Source organism: Symphalangus syndactylus, chromosome 18 (assembly GCF_028878055.3).
Source record: "Symphalangus syndactylus isolate Jambi chromosome 18, NHGRI_mSymSyn1-v2.1_pri, whole genome shotgun sequence".
Taxonomy (NCBI): Eukaryota; Metazoa; Chordata; class Mammalia; order Primates; family Hylobatidae; genus Symphalangus; species Symphalangus syndactylus.
The window spans coordinates 12,774,146-12,793,865 of NC_072440.2; the positions used below are offsets into that span (position 1 = coordinate 12,774,146).

At 50.2% G+C, this 19,720-nt stretch overlaps 1 protein-coding gene across 16 annotated transcripts in view; it reads right to left on the bottom strand.

The window, feature by feature from the left end:
• TBC1D22A (TBC1 domain family member 22A) overlaps positions 1-19,720 on the bottom strand; it is a 403,669-nt gene that overhangs the window by 192,703 nt on the left and 191,246 nt on the right. For all 16 annotated transcript variants that reach the window (XM_063622512.1, XM_055252819.2, XM_055252830.2 and 13 more), the window contains one exon: positions 253-362. In XM_063622512.1, coding sequence (XP_063478582.1) covers positions 253-362 — 110 coding nt within the window. The remainder of the gene's footprint in view (positions 1-252; positions 363-19,720) is intronic.

Here is a 19,720-nt window from a genome sequence, read left to right on the forward strand (position 1 = left end):
CAGACTCTGCACCTCGCCTTCCCGCTGGGCCCTCAGTAGGACACATGACCGTGCCCAGAACGAGGGGCACATACACTGTGTCTCACACTTCATCAACCTGGAGGGGTCTGTGCTATTCCAGATGTAGAAAAGTGAGGCTTCAGGAGGGACTGCACGGCCACACTGAGACTCAGGAGCAGCCTACGGCCTCAGGCTCTCTTCACCGCAGGGGCTGTGGGTGTGGGCTGTGTCCCCGTGGGTGTGGGCGCTCACCTGAATGCCATCCAGCAGCTTGCTCATGCACCAGTAGGTGTCGGCTTCGATGTTGCGCAGCACCTCTGCGGGCACGCCGGAGACGTCCACCGTGTCCACCTCCTCTGCCTCTGGGCGGCGCCGAGCATGCAAAAGACAAGGAGACTTAGCCACACGGGACCTCAACCCACGAGGAGGCCCACGGAGGAAGAGAGCTGAGCCCGCATCCAGCTCCCTCCACCCACTCTCATCAGTCTAGCTAAATGACTCATGCAGCCTTCCACCTCATCACTTAATGCTTCTCAATCTTAACACCTAATTAGTTGCAGATAATTAATATTCTGAATCCTCTCCAATTAATTAACATAATTAATACATTATAAATTATTGCTTCTCAGGCATTTCACATTCTAATAAGAGAGAAAATAGAATATATTACTTAATCCTAACAGATCTGAAAGTTTTTTCATAAGATTTTGAAAACTGTGCTTCTGATATATTTACATATTCATTTGGCAATAATTCCTCTAAAAACCTCTTTCCAAAGTTAGAGTTTCCAAAACTACACTGGGTAAATACTTCCATGCTATGATCAAAAACCGCAGAAAGCCATAACACAGATGTGCTTCAAAGACAGAATAGACAATGGCGCTCTAAATAATTTCCATCTTAAAGTATAAAAAACCTAATGAGAAAACACAATCTAAAAGTTTTTAAAATGCAAAACAGATGCCTAATTGAAATGGCTTATCAGATATTTGAACAAACTAATTTTAGATCCTTACAAAACTGCTGTCATCCAGCAAAATACTCATAAATGTTTTAAAAATTATCTTCCCTATTTTTAATTTTTTTTTACTTTAGTTTTATTTGCATGGCATCTTCGCAAGGAAAATGTTCTTTAAGAAAAGAAACATTTCAACCCAGAATATATTTAGAAAGGTTGAAGCAGATAAACACCACAATCATGATACGGATGATGATGCCGCTGGTGTTGACCGGGCTCTGCTGATGCACCAGGCCCTCTCCTGTGCACTGTGAATGTGTGTGCTCATTTCAGCTGTCACCACTCTGCTGTCACCACCCTTGAGCCCCTGACAACAGTGGGGTAAACAGGGGCAGGGCCGTGGCTATGCCGAGCAGCCTGGTACACGTGGGGAGGGGGGTGCCAGATGCAGCCCTACCTACTGGTCCCAGAACCCAGGTCCCTAAGTGCTCCCCGAGGACCCAGAGGCCCACCTCACATTCGCGTTGTGCCCAGTCCTATCCCATCGCGCTTCTTCCCCAGTTGCAGCCCTGCACAATTTCTAACTCACACTGAAGTGTGTGACTGGAAGAGACTAGGTGACACGCCACCTCCCACGGTTCTTGGTTCACCCCAGAACCAGCAGGATAAAAGGGGAAGAGCGTCTCCGTGTCTGACCCTCCAGCAGGAGTGAGCAGCTGGGCGCTCGAGGGCCTGGATAGGGAGGTGACAGCCCTGAACACATCCAACATGGCGGGGCCTGCGGGAACGCAGGAGGGTGGGCAGATTCCAGCCAGTTCGCACATCACTCCTCTCTCTGGGGTGCTGGGGGTGGATCCTCAGTCACTCCATGGATATTGCTTTGATTTGGTTCTGGGTTTTGTAAACAGAGAGATAATTCATCCTCCATAAAATCACTCTTTAGCGTGTGCGACGGAGTGGTCTTGAGTAGGGTCACAAGCGTCACCATTAGTTCCAGAGCCTTTCCATCACCACGGAAAGAAACCCTGGACCCCTCAGCAGCCGCTCCCCACTCCCCACCCCACGCCTGGCAACCACGAACCTGCCTCTGTCTCTATGGAGTTGCCTATTCTGGACATTGCACACTGCTGGAATCCGGCTCTGCAGCCCTCTGTGACTGGCTCCTCAGTGAGCACAATGTTCTCCAGAGTCATCCATGCGGCAGCCCGTGTCAATGCCTCACTCCTCTTCACAACTGAGCCGCACCCCTACGGCCAGGCCACGCTGCGTCTCTGCATGCCTCGGCTGGTAGGCCCTGGGCTGTCTCCACCAAGGGGTAATGTGGACACAGACAGCCAGTCCCGTGGGTGGGATCTGTCCCTATACGCCAGGCACCAGGCACAGACATGAGTGAGAGACTTGACGCCCTCAAGATGCTCATGAATTAAAGGGGAAAACAAGTGACTTTAAAGATTGAAAACATGAATGTGAGGTGTCGGAGTCACCCAGTGGCATGGAGAAATGGATGGGTTCCTCCTGGGACCCAGGCTTGTGAAGGACACCATTGTCCACAGCATACTGGGTGCAACCAGGCCCTCACTCTCTTGGCCTGTGTTTTCACCCTAGAAGGCAGGTCCCAGTTCCCCGTTCCTCGAATGCGGGGCTAGGATGACAAGTGCTGCTGGCTGGCCATGGCTCTGTCCCGACTCTCCTCCCAGCCAGATGCGTCCATGACACTGGCACTCTCCTGGTGGCTCTGTCCACTCACCGGCTCCCTGCAGGACTGCAGGCTCCCCGCAGGGCTGCAGGCTCCCCCTCCAGCAAGTGGCAAGGTGTCTGGCCTCAAAACTCTGCTGGCACAGGAGCCCAGGTTGACCTGAGCACACCCTCTGATGAAGCCCCCACAGGGACTCCCAGGGAAACGCCCTGTCTCCCAGTTTCCCACGGCAGCCCAAGGTGGGAGGTGTTATTTCTGCCGGTTCACAGATGCAGAAACTAAGCCTCCACACGCTGATCAGTGTGCTTTGTGAGGCAATGGTGGGAGTGAGCAGGACAGGCCTGCCTGGACTCCAGGTCCAGCCCCCTCGTAACGCCTTTCCTACTGGAAGGACCGGCAGCAAAAGCCAAGCACGTAGACAGGAGGGTAAGCGGCCTCCCCCGGGCACTACTTCCTCCCTGGGAAAATAGTTTGGGCAGAATCAACTCAACGTTCTGCTGGCCTAGAGTGGGTCTGATTTTATTTCCTCTTCTCAGGGAACTGAATCAGCAGCAATCATCAGCGGGCTTCCTCTGAGAAGTTTCCCATCGACGTATCCTCTTTCAAGGGCCTTCCAAGCATGGACACATTTCCTCAGAGATAATAAGAGTAAACAGGGAACTAAGGCCTCCCCAGACCTTGACAGCCTCTCCTTGAGTGCACAGATGCAGCTGGGCCGTGGCAGCTCTGACTCGCAGAGCCAGGCGCTGCATGAGCCAGGCAGAAGCCTCGCTCTCTTGGTCTGTTTAGCTGGCTTGTTATTTTATCCGAGGAAATGTCAGTGGCCTATTCTAGGTGTCATTTCTCACAATGGGCCATTTGTTACTCTTCAAGGTAATGAAGTAATGGCATTTAACTCAGCCCCCGCGGTGATTTGTCTTCTAAATGCCAGGAGAATTGGAATCACCCTTATTGTTAGAATGAGATAAATAACCCCCGCCAGAGAAAGCATCCCCCACTTTGGCAAAGGCACACAGAGTGACACAGGGCACTCTGGACTCCAGGCTGTGACAGCAGGGTCAGAGCCAGGACAAGCTGCAGAAAATACCCACGGGCTGGTGTGTCTGGCCCCTGGGGAGATAGCCTGGTAAGGTCCAAGAGCACCCAGAGGAGCCCTGTCCCTGGGTGTATGGCCCAGACAGAACTGCAGGCAAGATCAGCAGGTTTTCCCTGGCTTCCATCTGTTAGATGCTGATCTACAAAACCACCTGCCCCAAGGACCAGACAGAGTCCACTGTGGGGTGAGAATGGTCTCTGAATCAAGACTCTGAGATGGCAACACCCGTGACAGATTTTAACCCAAGACCTTCCCACTCAACGGTACACACTGTCCGCCAGGCATGCTGCCATCCATGAGGCAAGGAGGGAGAACGAGAAGGGAGCAAGCTGGAACGAGGCACGACCTGGGAAGCCTCATGGCTGGGGCCTGCATTGACCAGCATTGGGATGCTCACAGCCGGGCAAGCCACAACAAGGAGGATGGATTTATCTCCCAAAACATGTGTCACTCCATAGGACAGCAGAGATGACAGCACTGACACCAGAAAGAAAGATTTTTCAGGTAAGATCACAAATGAGAAAGGAAAACACAGACATGGTCATTCCAAGCAATCCCAGGGTTCAAAGGAAGAAACACGATTCAAAGGAAAAAATGATCAATACACAGGTGAAAGCAGAGGAGGGAAGCAGAACCAGATGCCAATCAATGGAGGGCGGGGCCTAATGAAATGGCAGCCATGGCTGTGGCCCTGGGGGTGGGGGTCAGGCAGGGGGCGGCTCTCAGGCCCCGGGTCCTTGGGAGATCTGGGCTTAGAGATTTCTTCCTGAGCCATGAAGATGCCCAAGCTGCCTCAAGGCAGCTGGATTCCAGGAGATGGTAATTCACAGGCACCCCTGGGCTGTGGGGAGGGCAAGGGGAGATGCGTACAACCTCAGCTTCCTCCCAGCCAGGAAGGACCGTGACAGCCTGGGAGCCATGACAGAGATGGGCCACTGTGGGGACTTTCTAAGGTGACATTTTTGCAAACACATAATTAAAAATAATGAAATTTAAACCAGCATGTTTCCATCTGAAATACGATTCTTTTACTTTTCTCATTTAATTATAAACATTAACACCAGCATGTATAACAGTATTCTGGAACTGGCCCTTTCTTCCCCTACATCAGTCACCACACCTCCCTACAAGGGGCAGCCCCGTCCCCTATACCCTGGGGACACCAAGTTGAAAAAAGTATGAGTCCTGACCCCAAAGAGCCTGCCAGGTGGCGGGGTGGCAAGTGCACAGGCTAACCCCAAGGAGAACCTGGAGGAGGCAGAAGAGGCTCCCACAGCCCGGGGCAGAAGATCAGCAGGCCCAAGTGGACCACAACAAAATGTGAAGTCATGGGACATAAAAACAGATACTGAATTCAAAACCATCTCGCTTGCCCTCTTAGACCGTAGAAAGGCTTTGGGGGATGATTTAACTAACCTTCTTTGAAAATGCTGCCCTGCTATAGTATTAAGGAAAAAAACCAATTTGTAAAATAAGCCCATTTTTATCAACAGCTCCATTTACATGGAAAAGTCTAGCACTGCATCTACATAAAACTACACAGAGGAGCATCATCCAGGGATGCACACACAGGAGTGTCTGAACACTCCTGCAAGGTGAGAGGAGTGGGGCGGGAAATTCGCACTATTTTCTGCAGAAGGGCAGAGAGTAAAAGGGAATGTCAATTTCCACAATGAGCAGTTATTTCTGCAAAAGAAAAAAACAATGTTTAGGCCACGTAGAACAGTTTAAATAAGACCTGTATTTTCCTCAGATAAATATCCCTAGAACAGAAGATCCCACGGGTGATGGTACTGCCCTTGTGAATGTTTTAAGAAACTTTCAGGGCATTTGGGGGTCAGAATGATTAGGGTGAGAGGTGCTGCTGGCATTCAGTGGGCAGGGCCAGTGTTACAAGGTGGGGATAGCACTGCACAGTCACCACGTCCAGCCTGAGACTCCACCAGTCCACGTGGATGGAGAGATGGACAAGTGGACAGATGGATGGGTAGGTGGGTGGATGAATGGTGGGTAGGTATACGAAGCTAAGTTTTTGAAATGGAGGATATTTAGCTGGGTCAGGAGAAAACCACATGGAGATATAATTGCCACTCTGCAATATGCGAAAAGCTGTTTTAGGGAAACAGCAGAAATTCTTGGCCCCTCTTTCCACATCCAGAAAACAAAAAGGGTCAGAAGATTAAAGAAACAGGGGGATGGATGGGCTAAAAATCCAGATGGTCCTGGTGATGAAGGCTGCCCACCCAGGACCGCCGGCCACACAGTGAGGATGCCTGCACACCCAGGACCACCAGCCACGCAGTGAGGACGCCTGCACACCAACTGACAAGGTACTTGTGTGTTTCCACAGCAGGCCTTTCTGTGTGGGAGCCCACATGTCCACACATGATCCCACTCAATCCAAAAGCCCCCAGCGGGGTCCATGCCACGCCGCGCAGGTAAGGAGGTTGCAGGTAACATGCCCAGGTCCTGCGCTAGGAAGTGGCAGAGCCTGGCCATGAACCAGGGCTCTGCCTGATTAGTCTACATGCTTCTCATCGGGTTCACAGCAGGACCCCGCACAGCATGGAGGCCTCTGACTCAGTAAGGAGCGTCCATGCCGGAGCCTCCCTTGTGCAGCTCCAACTCCAGGCAGGTCTAACTCCAGAAATACAACAACTCTGCAGCCACGCCACGCAGTGCGTGGGTGCCTCTCCTGTCATTCAGCAAGAGCCTGTCGCCACAATGCACCCAAGCTCTGGGTCTCCCGAAGGGCTCATTTCCCTCACGGCCCCCACCCCACCTCTGTGAGATGACGGCAGCCTCTGGAACTGGAGTAGAGGACTGGAATCATAGCTTGTAATTACCAGGGGGTGCACTGGAATCGTAGCTTGTAATTACCAGGGGGTGCACTGGAATCGTAGCTTGTAATTACCAGGGGGTTCTCGAAAACAAAAATGCTTGACGCGGGTTATCTCTCATATTAAACCACATGGAAGAGCTTGGTACTGGGGAAAGGGGAAAGTCCATCCAATGTAAACAGCTCCTTTCATTTCAAAGGATTCCAGGACGCTGGTGGCAAGGTATGGAGAGCAGTCACCTACAGTACAAACGCCGTGGGGAAGAGCCAGCCCCCACGGGGAGTGCCGAGGAGGGAGCTATTGTCGTCACCACTACATTCATCACCTGCACTGCACAAACCCTGCAATATGCCTCTTCACTTAATTAGGAGCTTAACTGGTAATCAAAAGTGTTCTGTTTTATAAGCAAGATGGAATTGCTCTATGGATCTAATCTTTTGCATTTCCCAACATGGGAGTTTTAAATTGGAAACTCCGGTACTTTGGTGAGAGAGATTTGAACACTTCGTTACGTAGATTTGGGTTCCAGGATGGAGAAAAAAGTCCTGTCTTGGTGAGAGTGGCATCACAACTCAAGACTATAAATTCGCCAAACTCTTTGGTTCAGCAAAAACAACTAACGTTTAATTCTAATATAGATAATGTTCAACTCAGTCAAGGTTACACAGACTGAACCACAGTCACAGTTCCCGACTCTGCTCCACGGCTGTAAGCTTGGGCCGTCCGCCTGCAGCCCACAAACGCGGGCATACGGTGGGAGGGCGAGACGTTGGCAGACAATTATCACAGGACAAGGACAACGCCCTCAGCATGGCTAGGCAAGGTGGCAGCATCAGGCCAGCTCCAGCGATCAACTGCCGGCCCCAAGAGTGATCCCAAATGATGAGAACCAACATACTCTTCTCAGCAACAACACGGCTGTTTCCCATCCCACCAACCGCAAGGAGAACCGCAGTCAGGGGTCTCCAACCTCAAAACCCAAAGCAGGAGGCCTCGGGGCCTGGGAACAGGGCAGTGCCTGTGTAGCAGCTGGTCTACTTTTTGTATAAAGAACTTGGTACCAAATCCCACGTGGAAAAAGTCTGCAGACAACACTTGGGAAAATATCAACTGTGGGATAGATAGTGCGGTAAAAAGTGGAAGAAACCTTCTGTATCTTTTACCGACCTCGTTTTGACGAGATCACTTTTGCAAAAAGCAAAAATTCCAATCTCACAGCATTCTTGCGGTTTGACTGGATCTTTAATGTTTCAATAACGCTGTGAGTAGGAGTTTTGGTTCATAGAAAAGCTGTTTGTTGAAACAGTGATTTCTTCTATTAACAAATATCAAACACTTCTATGTGTGAGAAACTGTGGGACGGGGAGAAAAGCGGAGAAGAAACAAAGAACGTGTTAGTGCCTGGAAGAGAGGCCGTGCCCATGCGCTCCTCTGACTCACCGACCCGTGCGCTCTCCCGATGCTTTCCACCGTCTATTACAGAGAGACGCAGCTCACACAACCGTGCTGTGTGAGCTGGAACCTGCCAGGTGGAGAATGAATAGGGTGACGGGGCAGAAGGCACAGAGCCCGACCGGGCTGGAAAGCATGAGCACAGAGCCACTGGCATTCCAACCAAGCCTGGAGGGCGGCAGGATCGGACAGAGCGCAGGTGATGGGAAGGCAGGCAGAGAGTTCACAGACGGAAGGAGGAGGAAGAGCTTGTGGGGAGCTGATGCGGAGGCCCCGGAGACTTCCCTGTAGAGGGACGGGAAGCGCTAGAAGACAGCTGTTTGTTAGAGTGATGCCCTCGGCACATGGCCCCAGGAGAGTACCGTGGCTGCGGGAGGTGTGAGGAGCCAGCCTGCCACACGTGGGCAGGTGTCAGGGACGGACGTGATGCAGCCAGTGCTGTGGAAACGAGGTGGGCACAGGCGGGTGGAGGTGCTGCCACCTGGGGCCTGCTGGCCCAGCACTGCTGAGGCAGACGAGGAAGATGTGGGCCCACCACAGCTGCCCCTCCAGGTAGCAAACACACTGCCGGAGAACCAACGACTGCACCATCACAAAACCCCACACTGGGCCACCGGCCATGGGGACGGGATGAGGCAGACGGCGTGCCTGCTGCCGAGATGTTACCCCTGCTCAGGGCTCTGCCTGTGTGTATTAGTTACTAAATAAATTCAGTAAGATTCACCAAGCTCACCAATAAAGCTGGCCAAGATTCCCCCACTGATACAAGTAACAAGAAACAGACCCTCTGAAGCACAAGGACCACTCAGAACAGTTCTCCATTTGCTGCTCCAGAGATGATGAATGCATTCTGCAAAACAATCTGACAAAGCACGTCAAAGGCTTTAAAATCCACAGAGCTCTGCTGAGCCCAGACAGTGCACCCGGCACCGAGATGGGGGCCGTCGGAATCCAGGAGAAAAACAGTCCCGGGCCCTGCACGTCCATGGCTCAGGGTCTGGCAGGGGAGTCGGCAAAAAGCCATGGCCCCACAACAAATGAGAATGGACGGGGCACCCTGCCGCCACAGGTCAGATGGCAAAATGGCACGCTGGTGTGGAGAAGGTGCCCTTACACTTTACTGTTAATAACACAACGAAAAAACAAGAAATACACCCACTGAAAAACACTATGCAGGTTCCTCTGCTGTTCAGATGAGGCAGCTAGCATCCAAAAGTGCTAACTGGAAGAGCTTGCTGCTCTAACTGACAATCCAGCATACACTGACCGCTCCAGCAACGTGACTTTGGTTGGAGCCACTTAAGCCCAAGTCCCTTTCCTCATCAATCCTTGGTCTTCGATAAATCACTCCGATGCTCAGCCCCAAAGTTCTGCTCCTGTGTGGGTGCTGCTTACATCCCAGCTGGGAACCCCGCCACTCAGAGCAAGAACGGGCGTGCAGCTCGCCAGTGCCCAGCGTGGCTGTGGCCCCTGTCGCAATTCTAACGAGCCTGCGTGAAAGGCTGGCTGTGGTCACTCACCAGGCATGGCCTTGCCAGGAATCGGGTTGGCAACTCGACCCCTCAGCCCTCAGTGCCCCTGCTGGCCCATCCATCCGGAATCGATACATTTCAAAACACTCCTCCCTCTCTGTTATATCCAGAAAATGGACCATAAAAATCAGGTAAAAAACTGCTTACATTGTTAACTATCCAAACTGGATGGATATAATCACAGAAGGATATGAGGCTCCTGTATCAAAACCAAAATTGGACAGATCGTCCATGTATTATAGCACAAAGCCAAGGCAAACTAAGACTGCTTGCTTTCAGGATGTTTTTCAGTATACTTCTGTCTGAAAAAATTTAATCAATTGTATGGCTCTTCAATTTCTCAACAAAAAGAAACATGATCCACTGAAAAAAACGTATGGGCCTCCCTTTAACAAAGAGGGCCCTTCCCTTCCAGCTTCTCAGGCCATCCTGGCTGGCAGAGGCCACAGGCTCTGCAGGTCATCTGTAGGTGGGGAGTGCCAGAGGGGCCTCCACATGCCCAGAAGGTACTCAAAAGGCATGACTGCAGAACAGCCCCACAAATAAACTTCTTCCTAAGTGACAGATACCGATATCATTTGCAAACAGTCCTGCTTATTCTCCATGCCTACCCTAAAGAGGCTTCACACAAAGAATGTGTTTCGGATGGCCCGGCCTTCCTACACAGAGCAGCATGAAACCAAGGCTCCAACCAAGTGCACAGCCAATTATTGTGCACCTGCCTGAAAATCAAACAGACGCCGCCTGCAGCCAAGGAGGGGCAGGAGCCTGGCCCTCACACTAACAGGCAGCTGCATTGCCCGCACTCAAGTCCTGGTGCTCTGTTATCACAAGTGAACATCTCAGCACCCCACGGAAATGTGCATCGCTCCTGCTGGACCCAAGATCAGAGCACACAGAAGGAGCAGTGGCCAGCCAGCTCCTGAGAGCCTTCAGATAACAGGTGTCCCTGTGGGCCCGTGCCCTGCTCCTGCGCCTGCCTCCCCACTGCTGAGGCAAAGGCTGGAAAAGCTGGCGCACGGCAACGGCCTCACCGTGTCCTCCCCAACACGCAGCCTGGAGGCCGGGAGGGGAGGTGCACGGCCCCAGAATGCAGAAGGGCCTGCTCAACCCAAAGGCCCCATGCCCTGCCCAGAGTGCACCTGGGCCCGGAGAAGGATCCGACCTTATGCCTGCAAATTGCCCTGTGCACCCTTGATTCAAGGATGAAAAGAAAGGAAGATACGAGCCTTCTCAGGCTTCCCAAATGGCCTGTCTCTTGGGTTTTATACTTGCCAAGGTTTCTTCTCTCCTGAACAGTATGTGTAGCTCTCACTGGGAGCTGGGGAAGGCACAGGAACAAGGGCCTGCTCCATTCAGAGCCAAAACACTTGGCCGGGAAAAAGCAGAACACCACACAATCGCGGAGGCCTGAGAGCTCCCTGAAGGCTCCCTGGGCCTTCCCAGCTTTGGGCACTGCGGGATCCAGGGCAGGCATTGTGATGAGCACTGCATGACCCAGGCAGGGTCTATAGGGCATGTTCAAGACACCATGGGGTAAGGTGATCGGGCACTGATTTTTTTTTTTTTTTTTTTTTTTTGAGACGGAGTCTCGCTCTGTCGCCCAAGCTGTAGTGCAGTGGTGCTCCGTCTTGGCTCACCGCAAGCTCTACCTCCCGAGTTCATGCCATTCTCCTGCCTCAGCCTCCCGAGTAGCTGGGACTACAGGCGCCCCCACCACCACGACCAGCTAATTTTTTTTTTTTTTTTGTATTTTTAGTAGAGACGGGGTTTCACCGTGTTAGCCAGGATGGTCTTGATCTCCTGACCTCGTGATCCACCCACCTCGGCCTCCCAAAGTGCTGGGATTACAGGCGTGAGCCACTGCACCTGGCCCAGGCACTGATTTTTTTAAAGTCATCATCACAAAAAAACTTTTAGGAACTCACAATACTAAATGAAGAGGAAAATTAGCCACAGATACATTATGTAAAACACAGCCAGGATATCTGTTAGTATAATTTTATCCCAATTTGTTTCTGCATAGGTTTTGCTCAGCTGTTACATGACTACAGTAGCATTTTTGCCCTGTAGAATCTGACGTTTGTAACAGGGATCTCCCATTTTATAACATGCTCTTTGAAGCCATCGCCTCAGGATGCTGCATAATCATCTAAAGAACTGCAACCTCCTGGTCTACACAGCCGCATCCCTACTTTGGGATGCTGGCATCATTTCAAACATCTTACTGTTACAAAGAACGCTCCAGTAAGCCTCTTTTCTCTATAAGGTATGTGATCCACAGAGAGAGATTTCCTTAAGATAAACATCTCAAGTGAAATTGGCAGGTGAAAGAGTAGAACATTTTATTGAGAGATATTGGTAAAATATTTGAAAGACATGTTGGAAGTTTATTCTACAGCCAGCAGGGCCTGAGATCATCCACCTCACCGATCCGTTATCAGCACCATGACCTTCCTTTCAGCTCTGCTCACTGGGAAGGTAAAAACATCTCATTATAGTGAGATCTAATTCACATTCTTTATTGTCTGGTAAAGTTTAGCTGTTTTCCACACATTTGTCACTGTTCCTTAAATCCATCTTTGATTCATGTGATTCTCAGCTAAAGTCAGGCAGAGCAAGAGGGGTGGTGAAGTGGCGAGTACCGATCCTGGGCAGAAGCCAGCTGTCCTCGGCTGGGATCCTAGAGACACTTGCATCTCCCCCCAGACAGCACATTCCCCCAGGGTCAGAGGGCCGGACACAGTCAGCCCTGCTGACTTGCAAGAGGCCTGTGAAGTGTACGTTCAACCACCTGCCACTGACGAAATCTGCAGGAATCTGCAGTGACTTCTTGAAAACATGCAGGAAATCAAACAATCCAACTCACACAATCTGGATAAATCTGTCAGAATACACACTCAGACACACTCACACTCAGACACACTCAATACTCTCTGCTAGCAAATTCCCCAGGGCTCTCACATGCCTCTCTGACGCTGGTGACGCCATCAATTGTGCCGCACTCACACCACTGACGAGTCCCTCTGTGCTGCTCTCGGCGTCTCTCTCAAACCCTGACAGAGTCATCCGTGCCCCCGTCCTGGAGTGAGGAAAACGGCTACCAAATGGAAAGTCTGGGTTCAAATCCTGGTCTCTATCAAACAAATTACCTGAAGAAATGACTTCAAGCTTCTTTTTTGCCATTTTCACATGGGAATTACAAAATGCAAAACCAGGGCTGCAAGCACGAAATGTTGCAAGACATACAGAAATCTGGAAACTTCACTAAAACCACACGACCATTTGCTGAAGTTTCTGTATTTATTTCATGTGCATACAAGCTCTAAGGATGGTCTCAGAAATGTCTGGAGTCGCTTGAAAAGCTAAACGTAACGTGAATACAAAATTACACGGAAACGCACTATGAGCTAAGGTGCTGGTGTCTTTGAGCTGGCTGTGGTGGAACTTAGGTGTGAATCTACAGCAATTATTCGGACTGAATCTGAGGACAAATATATAAGGAAGGTGGATGATTCTTGACATCATTTGCCATATTTTCCAAAGTTCTTGACTGATTTTTTACAAAACAAGATTGTCTTAATATTATGGTACAATGAATATCTCTGTTTACTCAAAAGCAGTCTAGAAATTAGAGTTCAATATGAAAGCTGCCTAGGATAAAAAGTAAATTATCATTGACTAACACTAATTACCAAGAAAATGAAGAGTTTCAGCCTCAAAATGAGGCTTCAAAGATCTGTGTTTGTATTTTCCACGAAGGAGTCCTGGGCATGGGTTTTTTTTTTTCTTGTCTCTGAGAAGATGTGTCCTCTTCGCTATGGACTGGGTATCTTTTTTTTGAGACGGAGTCTCGCTCTGTCTCCCAGGCTGGAGTGCAGTGGTGCGGTCTCGGCTCACTGGCTCACAGCAAGCTCCGCCTCCTGGGTTCACGCCACTCTCCTGCCTCAGCCTCCCGAGTAGCTGGGACTACAGGCGCCTGCCACCACGCCCGGCTAATTTTTTGTATTTTTTAGTCAAGACAGGATTTCACCGTGTTAGCCAGGATGGTCTCGATCTCCTGACCTCGTGATCCACCCACCTTGACCTCCAAAAATGCTGGGCTTACAGGCGTGAGCCACCACGCCTGGCCTGGACTGGGTATCTTTTGTCCTCAGCTATGCCTGTGTGGTAGTGGCAGAGCAGACTGCCTGGATGGGGACACTGCCAAAGAGCCAAAAGACGCCAAGAGGCCGGGCGTGGTGCCTCACACCTGTACTCCCAGCACTTTGGAGGGCTGAGGCCAGCGGATCTTTTGAGGTCAGGAGTTCAAGACCAGCCTGGCCAACATGGCAAACACCTGTCTCTAATAAAAACACAAAAATTAGCTGGGCGTGGTGGCGGGCGCCTGTAATCCCAGCTACCTGGGAGGCTGACACAGAAGAATTGCTTGAACCCAGGAGTCGGAGGTTGCAATGAGCCCAGATCGTGCCACTGCAGTCCAGCCTGAGCAACAGAGCAAAAACTCCCATCTCAAAAAAAAAAAAAAAAAAAAAAAAAAAAAAAAAAAAAAGATGGGTCCAACACTGTACCTCCTACATAATGTCTGATACGGCACTATACAACAGGCCAGTACCAAAGACCGTGAGAAATACACTAATAACAAGATTCCTGTTGGAGGCAGGTAAAAAGCACTTGGTTAAATTGGAGGTAACAGAAGAGACTCAGGCCCTTTTGTCTGCTCCACCACTAGCGGTCAGTCCCACTGTGTGATTCCCCTGCTAACTAACGAGATGTTAGTCTTTGACACCATCCTCTACTACAAGGAACCAGGGCTCTTAGCTGATACGGGTTTGGGCCAGAAGAATTCAAAAGGAGCCTGTGGACAAAACTAAAGGAGGCTTTCAGAGGCGTCTGAAGGCAGTGCTAAAAAGGCTAAGTAAAACCAGTCAGTTCCGAGGGCCAAGAAGCCAAGTAAATGTCAAAAAAGCAAATGCCGATGGCAGGTCATTAGAAAACGTGGAGTCTGGAAAAGCCAAGTTCAGGCTGACAATAAGCCACAGGAAAACCTCCCGAGAGGAGTGAACTGATGGGTGCCAGGCTGCCCAGAAAGCCAGGAGGCGCGGCTGGGATTGGCCGGCTCTGACCAAGCAGAATCAGAGTGAATCAGAGGTCCATGGCGATCCCGGGCACCAGAACCGAGCCAAAGGACAGGGGAGGGGACAGAGAGGCCACCGGCACAAGGGACCAGGAAATGGGCCTTTCCTTCCTGGGGTCTGTCTGTCTCCAGTGTGGCAGCAGGGAGACAGCCTGCCTCCTTGCAGGCCTCTCAAACCCGGGACCACAAAAGTCACAGCACAGAGGCAGAGGGCCAAGGCTCATGGGGAGGCGGCAATGCTGCCTGCTGTGGCAGCCACACCCACACCCTCTGTCCTGACACCACCTGCACCTGGCCCCACCAACCAAGCTGCAGGTCAGCGTCAGGACCCACTGTTCACAACACTGCATGTCTAGCTCCATGGCTGGGTCCAGGCAAGACCCAAAGTGTGCGTGTCCCTCTCTTGTGCCACCCTCACACCAGCCCCATACCACAGACTCCTCACAAACTCATCATCCATCACTCACGTAGTTTAGGGGTTGCCTTGGTTTTCGTTTTTTGTTGGGTAGAACGGAAAACACAGGGCAAGATCCTAAAGCCCCACAGTTCCTCATCCAGGAATGCGAAAACCAACAAGAAACGCTCTGCCTGGCCGAGCTGTCAGGAGAGATGGCCGGAAGCACATTCTCATAATTGAAGCCACCTCAGTGAGCCACAGCCAATGCCTGTTTCATTTTATACTGAATTAGAAGGAGAGCGTCCCGCTTCACAGGCAGCGGGAAGAATGAGCATGGTGTGTTGCATCGTGAAAACATCTTGTGTCTCTATGCATTTCAGGAAGGTACTCAGACAATGAGAAGGCCGCAGCTCTGTTTCAGGAACCGCAGGCCTAGGCAGAGGCAGGAGACCATTCAAAGTAAACAGAGTGACTCTCCTTTCTAGAAAGAAATGCTAATTCCCTCCAATCCAGTAAGTCTACAGGTAAGGCAAAGGTCGAACAGCAACTTTTCAAAAGAAGCAAAGCCTGCTGTCTCCTTTGGAACACAGAAAACTGTTCCAGCAGCTGGGGGAAAAGTTCCGACGCTAGGCACAGGGCTAGAGACGCCCTGCTACAAAACTCTTATGCATGAAGAGCTAATCCTTGTGCAAGGTAGACACGGAGGCTGGCTGAGTGAAGATGGGCTGGAGGATTAACTCTGCATCACACGTTGAACAGGTGGAACTGGCCAGGACTCCCAGCTCTCCAACGGTGAGACAGACGCCCAGGTGGACAAGGTAGCGGCCTCTCCACATGCATATGCCGAGCCCCCCGCCCCATCCCAATGTAAGGAATGATGGTTGAGCAGCCACAGTGCAGAGAGGAGGCAGGCTGCCCTGGGACCACAGCCACAGGGAGACGTGAAGGTGCTGGGGGTCACAAGGTTTGCACAGCCACTCAGAACAGACAGCCAGCTTGTACCTCTGGCCCCAAAGGGAACCAAATAGAGGACTGAATGGACCTGATCAATAAAGCTCCCTGGTTCTACAAAACTCCCAGGAGGTCACAACCACCAGAGCAGGGTGCCATGTAGAAATATAAAAGAAACGGTCAATTCTTGGGCCAAGCCCTCAGGGGTAACTGCTCCTCCATCTGCAGAGACTCCATCCAGGCAGCACCCTCCTCCAGGAGCCCCCAGGCCTGCCCATCACTCCCCCAACCCCCGACAAATGCAGGAGATGCAGGGTGCTCTGTGGGGGTTCTGCCACCACCAGTTCAGGGGGCTATCCTATGCCTCCTGTCTCTGATGCCCCAGCTCCAGTCCATCCTCCATTATCTGCAAATAGATCTGTCCACCATTGTTAGAAACATGTTCCATGCTCACTGTTTGATGTCCGTCCCTCCCCTTGAGGAGGCAAACTGGGTGCTGGGTGGCTGCAAGAGGTGTGATCCGATTCCTCACATAAGCAGCCCAGGCACAGCCTCACCTCTCGCCTGCCCAGGATGGTGTGTCTCCGGCGCTGGAAGGCCCCACTCAGCTCAGCTGGCCCGTGCTGTCCTCATTCTGGGATCCCGAGCCAGTTCCAACCCATCTGCTGATTGGCAGTCAAGGCACTTGATACGGTTTGGTTCTGTGCCCCCACCCAAGTCTCATCTCAAATTGTAATCCCCACATGTTAAGGGAGGGAGGTGATTGAATCGGGGGCGGGGGGGGGGGGCCGGCGGCAGTGGGGGGGGGGGAGCAGTTTCCCCCATGCTGTTGTTGTGACAGTGAGTTCTCACGAGATGTGCTGATCTTATAAGCACCCGACATTTCCCCTGCTGGCACTCACTCTCTCCTGCTGCCTTGTGAAGAAGATGCCTGCTTTCCCTTCGCCTTCCACCATGATTGTAAGTTTCCTGAGGCCTCCCAGCATGCTTCCTGTTAAGCCTGCAGAACTGTGAGTCAATTAAACCTCTTTCCTTTATAATGACCTAGTCTCAGGTAGTATTCTTTACAGAGTGTGAGAACAGACTAATACAGCACTACTCCAACCTCCCTCTGCAGACCTTTATTTTATTTCCAAACAGCTGTCTGCCCAGGTGAAGAGGGGCGCTTTCATGGGGTCCCTTGGCCCATCACACTTGGTGCCTGCAACGGGCACATCAGCTGGCTGGAAGGTGGCGACCGCGTCCCTCCCTAACAGAAAGGTCTCGAGGCTCCCCACTGTCTTCAGAGCAATGCCTCCACATGCGAGCCTTCAGGGACCTGCCATGGCCTCTGCCCAGTGCTGCCCGGGCTGGCTGCACCCCAGCCTTTCCCTGGGTTCCTTGTTTCTTATCTGCCCAACTCCCACACACCCTTCTGGAACTTAGTTCAGGCTGGATCTGGCCCCAGCCTAACCAGCAACACAAAAAACATGTAAATCCCTGAAAGCCGGTGTTCAACAGTCCGTGTTGGTTTAGAATCTAAGCCTCCATCTGAAAGAGAGAGGAAATGCCTCACCTAAAGCCCCTAGCATCTCCTCACTCACACCCCTCGGCCGTCTCACAGTGGCCTGTGTGCACCACCACTGCCACGCTGAGGGGAACGCGCCCCACAGACGGCGGACCACAGGCCCACAGGCTTCTGCACACACTACACAAGACGCACTCAACTTTCGAGCTTGGCAGAGCACTACGCATCCCAGCACAACGCCTTCAACTCAGAGCTGACCAAGCTGACCCCCGAAGACGAAGCAGCCTCTGTCTGCTTCTTCTAAGTCTCTCTATACAGACAAAGAAGGAAACTTCCCAATTATGCTTTACTACATGATACTTGTAAGTAACTTGGAGAATACAGAAAAGCTTAAAAAATAAAATTAATCATCTATTAGTGGAGACAGGGTTTCACCGTGTTAAGCCAGGATGGTCTCAATCTCCTGACCTCGTGATCCACCCACCTCAGCTTCCCAAAGAGCTGGGATTACAGGCGTGAGCCACCACGCCTGGCCCTGCATCTCCTCTTCTTATTAGGACATCAGTTCCATGGGGTTAGGGCACTCCCTAATGGCCTCACTTTACCGTTATTACCTCTTTAAAGACCCTATCTCCAAACATCTTCTGTGGTATTAGGGGTTAGGACTTCAACAGATGAATTCTGGGGAAGTAATTCGGCCCCCTAACATTCACACACACATACACACACACACATTTTCAATAAACCAGAATTGAGACTAAATATGAAGTTTTATGTCCTATTGTTTTTATTTATACCCTGATCATTTTCACATACTGAAAAGGGTTTTTATGAACTCATGTTTAGGGAGACACAGAAATCAATGTACCCAATGGCTTTAACCTTCCTCTATCGATGGGCATCTGGGCTGGTTCAAGCCTCAACTCATGCAAACATTTGCCTCCACAGTGAGCCCCACGCTCAAGCTTCACACACACCACCTTCTATGTCCTTGGGACAGGGAGGCACCGGGCTGTTCAGTGGCCACCAAACTGCTTTCCAGAATGGTTGTTTCACAGCAAAAGACTGGAAGAGTGTCAACTTCACCTCACCGGAAAAGCACTCAGTATTATCTTTTTTAATTTGTGATGATTTGATAGACAAAAATAGAACTGCATTATTGGTTCAATTTGCATTTTCATTACCTGTGAAGTTAGACGGTTTTTTCAGTTTATTAGTCATCTGTGTTTCCTACTTTGTAACATGTCTGCTTATTTCTAAAAGAAAGAATTTTAATTTATTCATCTTCCCAAACATAAGAAATGGCTCATAAAGACAAATACTACCACACACACACACACACACACACACACACAAAAACATGTGTCAAGGTGAGTAGCATAGGTTGTTTTCAAAATGCGAATACGGCCTCTGCTGATACATACGCCTAAGAAGCTGCCAATCACAGCAAATCCTTCCAGTGTGAAGCTGCCTTTTTACATAAACATGAAAGACTGCTAAAATTCTGAAACTATTCAGGGTGACTGGAAAATAATTTTTGTTTGGCCTTTCTTATTCATCATTAGCATACTGTTAATCAAATATATCAATATGTAGTAATTAACCCTGCTTTGGGTAAATCAAAATTAACAAACCACTTCAATAATAAATCAAACAAACATAATTGGTATTTTAATTTTCAATTTTTTATAAGTAACATACCATGTAACACTAGGCTGAACATTACATTACCACCACATAATGACCCCATAGCATAGCAACGGCCTGTCCTTAACACTGTTACTAGACTCATGAAATATGCTTCTAGAATGAGAAAAAACAGCTGTCAAGAGCCGCGTCTTATTATTCAACTATTAAACTTCCTTAATCATCAATCAGTTTAATTGCTCCTGACATGGGTTATAAATAACATTTTGTGGTTCAATAAAATACCACAAGGATAACCCCTTCGCTTCCTAAGCTGATCAGAAATTCCTCCTTGAAATATTCCAGTACAATCCATTTATCCTTTGCTGGGATTCAATTATTTCCACTTCACTTGCATGTAACATTTTGAAGCATTTTGCTAATTTGGGCTAAAAAAAATGTTAAGAAATCACTGTATTAAATTGCACAGTATCATTTTCAATTAGATCTCTAATGGGTAGATGACCC